Source organism: Lissotriton helveticus, chromosome 3_1 (genome assembly GCF_964261635.1).
Source record: "Lissotriton helveticus chromosome 3_1, aLisHel1.1, whole genome shotgun sequence".
NCBI classification, from domain to species: domain Eukaryota; kingdom Metazoa; phylum Chordata; class Amphibia; order Caudata; family Salamandridae; genus Lissotriton; species Lissotriton helveticus.
In genome coordinates, this window is record NC_136061.1 from 246,239,446 (window position 1) to 246,248,738 (window position 9,293).

General features: G+C 51.3%; 1 protein-coding gene across 4 annotated transcripts in view; it reads left to right on the top strand.

Annotated features, from left to right (window-relative positions):
* AKAP1 (A-kinase anchoring protein 1) overlaps positions 1 to 9,074 on the top strand; it is a 536,294-nt gene extending 527,220 nt beyond the window's left edge. For all 4 annotated transcript variants that reach the window (XM_078679722.1, XM_078679723.1, XM_078679726.1 and 1 more), the window contains 2 exons: positions 7,163 to 7,228; positions 7,780 to 9,074. In XM_078679722.1, the coding sequence (XP_078535848.1) occupies positions 7,163 to 7,228; positions 7,780 to 7,842 (129 nt within the window). In that variant the 3' untranslated portion in view covers positions 7,843 to 9,074. The remainder of the gene's footprint in view (positions 1 to 7,162; positions 7,229 to 7,779) is intronic.
* The last annotated feature ends 219 nt before the right edge of the window (positions 9,075 to 9,293 follow it).

The following is a 9,293-nucleotide window of genomic DNA, read 5'->3' on the forward strand; positions in this document are numbered from 1 at the left end:
ACCTTAGAATATCCCCAGACGTCAGACTGGATCCGGAAATTTTTGCGTAGCAGTACCCTTGCGTGTCGGTAGGCGTCGTCTGCGGCTCCGCGTCCGTCGTGGGCGCCGTGATGACGTCATCGGAGTACTTAGAGCCGCCTCCGCGTGCTGGCGTCCGTTCTTCTTTTTTCCGCGCCAGCAGCGCAGATCCGGAAAAAGTGGTACCTTAGTCTTTTTTTACTAAACTTTTTGATCATTCTTTTTCGAGTCTTTGAATGGTGCCGGTAGGGATGCCAGGTTTTAAGCCCTGTGAGGATTGCGACCGACTGATGTCGGTCACCGACCTTCACCATCGGTGTCTCCACTGTCTCAGCGTCGACCACGACGACAAGACCTGTTCCATCTGCTGGGCCCTGACTTCGAAAGCTAGGCGGGAGCGGTCCCGCAAGCGACTCGAACTCCGGCAGTCGGCCCCGTGCCGAGAGATGTCCGGACGGAGGTCGAGGGACCGGGAGCGGAGCCATCGTAGCTCCGGGAGTCGACATCACTCCTCTGGGTCGAAGTAGTCAGGTAAGCACAAGAAGTCGAAGAGACGTCATCGCTCTTCCGACTCCCCCCGACGCGGCCGGGGTTCCGGTTGACACCGCCCACGTGGCTCCGTTGGAGTCACAGGCGTCGCGTCCGGCCCCATACCAGTCCTTGGGCCACGCGCGACGCCGGAGATCGAGTGGTTCCTCATGGCCATGAGGTCTCTTCTCCGATGGGCTCTGCAGTGCCTTCGGGCCCAGCGGACCCGTCTGGGGGCCCTAGCGGGTCGGGGGCTTCGGCCTCGGCGCCGTCGAGGGCTTCGGCCTCGGCGCCTTCGGGCCCGGTGCCGCAGGGCCCCACTGGATCCGTATCCGGGTCGTCGCCGGTGGACCTAACGACCTCCCCGGCGCCGGTCCTTCAGGTGTCACCCCCGGCGCCGTCTTCGGGCGGCGCCGTCCCCGAGGCCTCCCTCGATCCGGCTCTGGCGCGGCGCCCCTTCAGACGCCGTTCGGAGAGTTCACCTTTCATGAGCCGGCCCCATCATTTGACACCCCTGGGTACCAGGAGATGGGTGATGAGGATTGGGAGGGGTCTGAGGACCCTCTGACACAGGAGTGTCAGTCCCAGGAGGACTGGACAGGTGGACTTGGGGATGCCAGTGGTCTGGACACATCACCAGACACTGGCTTTGTCTCCCCTCCTACCGTGGCTACGGAGGAGGGGGCTACCTATAGTGTGGTGCTGACGCGGGCGGCCAAGGCCTTGAACTCCCCGTCACGACCGTGAGGATTAACCTCCACACTGAGGTCCTTAAACCGCAGTTAAGCTCGGCTGAGCCTCTGCTGCCGTTTAATGAGGCCTTGACCGACGTTCTTTTGGGCACTTTGTCCAGGCCCGCTACAGGTTCGCCTGTAGATAGGAACGTGGCCAGACGCCACCGCCCGGCCCCGGGCAACCCTGGTTTCCTGTCCACCCACCCCACCCCACCCCTGAGAGCCTGGTGATCCAGGCCTCCAATTCCCAGACCGCATTCCTGTCGGCTCCGCCTGACAGGGAATCCAAGAGGTATGAACAATACGGCAAGAAGGTATTCTCCTCCCTAAGTTTAGGACTGCGGTCTTCCAACACCGCATGCCTCTTGGGCCGCTACACCCAGTCTCTGTGGGATATGGTCACGGACGAGCTGCCAGAATGCCTGTTGAAGGTACGGGCTAAACTCGGCCAAGCCCTTGTGGAAGGCCGAGATGCGGCACGTTATTCTATTCGGTGTGGACTGGATACCACCGACTCACTGGGCAGAGTGATGGCAATGACTGTGGCGATTCGTCGCCACGCCTGGTTGAGATCCGCCAACTTCTCGGCTGATGTCCAGAATACACCCATGGACATGCCGTTTGATGGCCGTCGCCTTTTTGGGCGACAAGGCAGACCATGCGCTTTAAGGACTCCAGGGCTACGGCCAAGTCCTTGGGCCTCTCAGCCCCGTGCCAGCAATCGGCTGCCTTTCACTCCTTTTGTGGCCACGGAAGGGGTGTACCCACACGTGCTGCCAGCCACGCACCACACGGTCATACCCAACGCGGTGGCGGCCGTGGAAACCGCCGTGGCGGCGGTCGGGGACAATGGCGAGGTCAGTCCACACCTTCCCCCGCGGCATCCACCTCAAAGCCCTCCTAGTCCGTGCTTTCAGGCCCATGTGTCGCCAGTGGGGGGCAGGGTTCGCCATCACCTCCTCCACTGGCACAATGTCACTACGGACAGGTGGGTGCTGCAAATCGTCCGAAGGGGCTACTCCCTCCCCTTCAAGACGACCCCTCCAGCCATGCCACCGCAATACCACCGCGTATGAGGGGATCATTTGCGGCTTCTGCAGGAGGAGGTTGCCGGCCCTCTTGGCCAAGGGGGCCATCAAGCGCGTTCCTGGGCCAGAAGTAGGGTGTGGTTGTTACTCCCACTACTTTCTGGTACCCAAGAAGGGCAAAGGGGGCCTCCGCCCTATCTTGGACCTACTGAACGTCAACGGCTTCCTCTGGAAGGAGAAGTTCAAAATGCTGACACTGGCTTAGGTCTTGTTATGGTGGCGTCACTTCGTGCTCCCGCGCAGGTCCGCTCCGCCTCCTCAGATCAACCAACCACGCCCTCGCCGCCGTCCCCCGCATCCGAAGAGAGAGAACAGGAGGAAGGTCCTTCTCCTACCTGGCCGCCAAGACCTGGAACTCACTTCCCACCAATCTGCGCCTGACCCAAGACCACCTCTCCTTCAGGAAGAAGCTCAAGACTTGGCTGTTCGAGCAGTAGCGGCACCCCCCCCTCCCAGCGCCTTGAGACCCTACGGGTGAGTAGTGCGCTTTACAAATGACCTGATTGATTGATTGATTAGCTGCCCAGGACCCAGGAGACTGGATGGTAGCGTTGGACTTGCAGGACGCTTATTTCCACATCCCCGTCCTGCCGGCCCACCGGCGCTACCTGCAGATCACGGTTGGCCACGAGCACTTTGTTTACCGTGCTCCCCTTCGGCCTTACCAGCGCTCCACAGGTGTTCACAAAGGTGATGGCGGTGGTGGCAGCTCATCTGCCCAGGTTAGGGGTTTCAGTCTTCCCCTACCTCGACGACTTGACGTTGAAGGCGGGCTCGCCCCAGACAGTCGTCAGTCACCTCCAGACGACGGCAGACCTCCTGCACCAGCTGGCGTTCTCCATCAATGTGCCAAAGTCACACCTGTGCCCCTCTCACAGGCTCCTCTTCATCGGAGCGGTTCTCGACTCAGCGCAGTTTTGGGTTTATCCTCCCGAGCAGCGGGTTCGGGATATTCAGGCTCTGATTCCACTCTTTCAGCCTTTATCCCGGGTCTCGGTCAGGTTGACGCTGCGGCTTCTGGCCTCCTGCATCCTTCTGGTGCATCACGCCCGGTGGCGGATGCGGGCTCTGCAGTGGGACCTGAAGTTTCAGTGGGCCCAGCATCAGGGCAACCATTCGATCATGTCCTGATTTCGGAGGGCACTGCGAGACAGCTGCAGTGGTGGCTCACGGACCGCGATTGGGTCAGCGGCAGATCCCTCTCCCTTCCCTAACCGGAGCACGTAGTTGTGACGGACGCGTCCCTCCAGGGCTGGGGAGGCCACATGGGAGAGGCGGAGATCAGAGGCCGCTGGTCTCCGGTGGAGTCCCGGCTCCATATCAACCTTTTGGAGCTGCGGGCTATTCGTCTAGCACTGAAGGCATTCCTTCCCTCTGTCCGGGGGAGTGTAGTGCAGGTGTTCACGGACAACACCACCGCCATGTGGTACTGCAACAAACAGGGCCGGTGGGGTCGTGAACCCTTTGCCAGGAGGCTCTGCGCCTCTGGCAGTGGCTGGAACATCAGGGCATGACCCTGGTGGTTCAACACCTGGCAGGTTCTCTGAACGCCAGGGCTGTGCATGATGGATCACGAATGGCGTCTGAACTCGGACGTGGCACAAGGCCTCTTTCAGCAGTGGGGAGAGCCTTGGTTAGATCTATTCGCCACCGAAGAGAACGCGCAAGGTCATCAGTTCTGCGCGTTGGAATTTCCAAGGCGGCACTCGCTAGGCGACGCTTTTCGTTGCGAGTGGAGCTGCGGTCTGTTGTACGCCTTTCCGCCGATACCACTTCTGCCCAGAATGCTGAAAAAGATCAAGCGCGACCGGGCTCAAGTCATCCTTGTGGCTCCGGACTGGGCACGAAGGTACTGGTATCCCGAGCTACTCAGTATGTCAGTCGATCCCCCGGTTCGTCTGCCTCTTCAGGAGGACCTTCTGTCGCAGCAGCAGGGGACGGTCCCCCACCCGAACCTGTCCAGTCTCTTCCTCCATGCTTGGAGATTGAGCGGCGACAGTTGAGGCCATTTGACTTGCCTCCTGAAGTCTGTAATGTCATTCTGGCAGCCAGGCCTCCCTCCACAAAATCGGTATACGCCTGCAGGTGGAATAAGTTTGTGGCATGGTGCACAGCAAAGGCTGTGGATCCACTTTCTGCCCCTCTTTCTGAGGTTCTTCTCTTCCTTCTTTCTCTTGCCCAGCAGGGCTCTGCTCTGGGCACTATCAAGGGCTACCTTTCTGCCCTTTCAGCCTTTCTGAGGCTGCCTGATCAACCTTCTTTGTTCAAGTCCCCAATTGTAAATAGGTTTTTGAAGGGCATCACACACACACACGTTCCCTCCTGTTCCGTTTGTGATGCCTCAGTGGGACTTGAACCTTGTTCTTACATTTCTGATGTGCGCTCCCTTTGAGCCACTTCATAACTGCCCTCTCCGCCTTCTTACTCTGAAGACTGCTTTCCTGGTTGCCATCACCTCTGCCAGGAGAGTGAGTGAGCTCCAGGCTCTTTCATCTAAACCCCCTTTCCTTTCTGTCCATCCGGACAAGGTTGTGTTGCGGACTAGGCCATCGTTCCTGCCCAAGGTTGTCACGGCCTTCCACATCGGGCAGTCTATCACCGTGCCTACCTTCTTTCCGCCACCGCATCCCTCTAAAGAGGAAGAGCGGCTCCAGCGTCTGGACCCAAAACGTGCGCTCTCTTTCTATCTGGATCGCACACGCCAGTTCCGCGTGGATGACCAACTCTTTGTTGGTTACGTGGGCGCTAAGAAGGGAAAGGCGGTGCACAAGCGGACCATCTCTCGGTGGATCATCTTGTGTATCCAGCCATGTTACTCCTTGGCTAAAAAGGAGCCCCCTGTTGGATTACGGGCTCATTCCACTCTGGCCACGGCGACTACAACTGCCCTGGGCCGGGGAGTGCCCTTGCAGGACATTTGCCAGGCAGCTACGTGGGCCTCGCTGCACAAGTTTGCAAGACACTATTGCCTGGACAGTCAAGTCTGGAGGGATGGCTTCTTTGGCCGTTCCGTCCTCCAGGACTTTCTGATGTGATTATTGATTCGCAGACCCACCACCGGGGTTGGTATTGCTGGGGTTTCTATTCTAAGGTAAGGAATCTATCACTAACGTGTCTCTTTCAGATGCACAAGTTACTACTTGTGTAACGATATATCTGTAAGAGACATTAGTTAGTGATAGATTCCTTACCGACCCACCCATCCTCCCCGTTCTGCGAACCGATATCTAGGGTTAAGGTCATCCCCTTTCATGGACCTAGTTTCAATGGCACCAGTGTTGGTTTTTAACATGGCTCAGCGCTTCTGGCGCGGAAAAGCTGTGTCTAAGAACTGACGTCAGCACGCGGAGGCGGCGTCTAAGTACTCCGACGTCATCACGGCGCCCACGACGCCGACTGACGCGGAGCCGCAGACGACGCCTACCGATGCGCAAGGGTACTGCTACGCAAAAATGTCCGGATCCAGTCTGACGCCTGGGGATATTCTAAGGTAAGGAATCTATCACTAACTAATGTCTCTTACAGATATATTGTTACACAAGTAGTAACTTGTGCGTCTGGACAGCCAAGTCCAGAGAGACGGCTTCTTCGGACGTTCTGTTCTCCAGGACTTTCTGATGTGATCTTGGTTTGCAGACCCACCTCCGGGGTTGATATTGCTGGAGTATCTATTCTAAGGTAAGGCATATATAACTCACTGTTTCTTTCAGATGAACAAGTTACTTACCTTCGGTAACGATATATCTGTAAAACATTAGTTTATTATAGATTCCTTACCGCCCCACCCATCCTCCCCGTTCTGCGAACTGATTTCTAGGGCTATGGACACCCTATCAGGGCACTGGGTTTGTGCACCAGTGGTCAGTGTCTTGCATGGCTCTGTATTTGTGGTGCGGAAAGTCGTGTACAGAACTGATGTAAGCGCGCGAGGGCGGCGTCTATAACTTCCGCGACTTGAACGCGTCCACTACGGACGCAGAGTTGACCGACGACACCTACCGATGCGCAGGGGTACTGCTGACTAAAACATTTCCAGATCCGGTCTGATGCCTGGGGGATATTCTAATGTAAGGAATCTATAACTAACCTATGTTTATTACAGCTATAGCGTTACCGAAGGTAAGTAGCTTGTTTTTCATTGCCATACCACTAGACAGCTGAATTGTGAAAAGCACATGAATATAGGAGAGCTTAAAGTTACAAATCCATGAATACATGTAAGTAACTGGTTTCTTAAGTTAATATCATCCATTATAACATTTCCATGGATGGGAGAGATTCGTGAGGGCTTGTATGAGGTCCTCAGTTATTAAGACTAACTTTGATCAGGGCTTTGAATTCCCCATTGAATGCAATACTGGAGAAGCAATTTAGGTTTAGGTCGAAGCAGTTGCCTGTAAAGTGCATCACGAGTGTAATGTACTTTGTTTTCAGCTTCTGTTCACTCTTGTTTTGAGGTCTGTCACCCAGAAGATGGCTAGTGCATCAACAGACTATTTAAAGACCTCTTTATTTGTAGAATTGTTTGCTCCACTTTTTCTGCAGATGGTATTTGTAATATAATTGAGCCGTTTGATGAGCATATCAAGTTCTCAAGTGATATTTTTGCTGTGCCTTCTCTTCCGTACTCGTATGTTAGTCTGTGTCAGTCTGCAGGTTTTCCCCGCAGTAGTCTCATTCTTGTGATTCACCATGGGCTTACTATATTGCTAGCATGAATATACAAGCTACTTACCAAAACACCTGTACAATGTTTGTGAAGTAAAGCTAATGTAATTTATTCTAAACCTGCAGGTTACAAATTATGATGGTGCAACTGGCCTGCCTCTGATTCAACTATGGAGTATGCTGGGGGAAGAGGTATGTAAATTAACAGTTCATTTGTTCATGTATTTATCATTTAGGGTTGTACACTGGAGGTTACAAGCATGTATGCAAAGCTGCAGTCTTTATTTACCCTTTATACAGAGTTCAATAGAAAGTCTGCTGCAGAAGATTAATTAGTTTATTGCCAGAGGACCATAGACACAACTAGATTAAGGTTTTGATTAATGTGCATGCTTTTTTTTGTACATATATATTTCGTATTGGTTATATTAATTATTTACTCGTAATTTGAGTTTCTGCCCTGCACTCAAGCCACGCAAACTTGCTTCTACCTGAGCTGATCACTAGGCAGATGTCTGTGACATTCCAATTCTTCCTTTCCACATTCTCCATTCCCCAGATGTGCTTACTTTATGCCACTGAACTTGGAACCCACCCACCCTTTTCCTCCTTCCTCTCCAGCCCAGCTCTATTCCATTTCTCACTTCTTCCTTTCCATCGTACTTCTTCCTTTCATTTGGGGTAAGATTTTATAAAGCTTTGTATGTGCACTCTGATTTATACTTGTTTTACTTTTTCCTTAGGTGGTATCGATAAACCGAACCCTGGTGGAAAGAGGGTTTGCTCAGTGGATAGATGGTTACTAAAGAAGTTGTTGATGTCTAAGGCGATCATTTTCTTAAATCACTTTTGCACTGTATTGATGTTAGGCTTGGCACTTGATGGGAGAACGTGTCTACACATTTTCAAAATGTTTCGTTTGAGGATTTTCTTTTTCCCTGCTAATCCTGTTTGCATGTCACTTTAAAATATGAAATGTGTACCTCATCCCTGTCAAAGGCAGACACTATGCAAAACAAGCCATAAACTAGAGCTTTAATTATATGTAGCTTTCCCTTAGTTGTAGTGGGGGAAAAGGCAAACGAAGGGAATATTACCACTGTAAGTGGAGCAAATGTTGCGTCAGGCAAACAGCAGTTGCTGGTACTGGCTAGAGCCACTTTAGCATCTAGAGCTGGCTCAGATCTGAAGTATGTTTAAATGAGTTTTTTCTCTAATGTAACAATTTAAAAACAAATTATTAATATGACTTCAAAAGCAGGCCTTTTTTCTTTGGAGATTTTTATGGTTTCCAACTGCACATCCAGCATTTGTCTGATCTTTTGCTTTGTAAAGACAGATCACGTGTTTTTGTGCTCATGGCACTTACCAAGGCGCATATTGCTTTCTGTATTTTAGTTTAGTGTACTTGAACCGTGGTCTAAGCCACGAATCCTGACACTAGGCATACAGTAAGTAACCATATTACTGTAACATTTGTAAAAATCCTTGATTGCCAAGCCTTATTGTAATTTATAATGATTTTTCTATCTGTGCAAAACCGTGTGTAAATATACATCAAATCACTGTAATATTTTGTAAAAGAAACTGCAGTATAGAAAGGGAACATTTCACACCAAATATCTTTTTGATAGGAAAAATTTGGCGTGCATAGAGTAGCAATACTTGTTCGGCGTCAAGCTCTTTGCAGATGACAGATCGCTATGTACATTTCAGATTTGGTTTCTTCACTCCCCGCTCCCTTTTTATTTTATATTTTGTTGATTGTATGATTAATTGTAATCAATGAATTTTTTGCTACTTTGCTGTACAGTACTGTAAAAAGTAACAAAAACTGAAACTAATATTGCAGTGACGTTCTTTCTGATTAAATTAAAAAATATATTTTGTTTTTTTGATCTGGTACCAAATACAGATTTTTTTAAAATGTCCAATGAAAATTTAACTTATCTGTAAAAAGTCTGTAATCTACATGTTTTCAGATCATTTTCTGTGTGTGACAGAAAATTAGTGGCAATAAATCACAACTGGTAAGCAATTGCACTGTCTATCTGATGCATACAATATCTTTACCTGTTCCATTGGTTCCAGGAGTGGATCTTTTGGGTGCAACAGTGCACCTTCATCTGTAAATGCACTGAGCAAAGTCTTGACTAAATTTGCGTTGCTGAGCTCCTGCAGTCTATTTGGGGCAGGGAAGGAAGAACGTTATTAAACGAAAAGGCTGCCAGTAACAAATGAAACCTAATCATACATT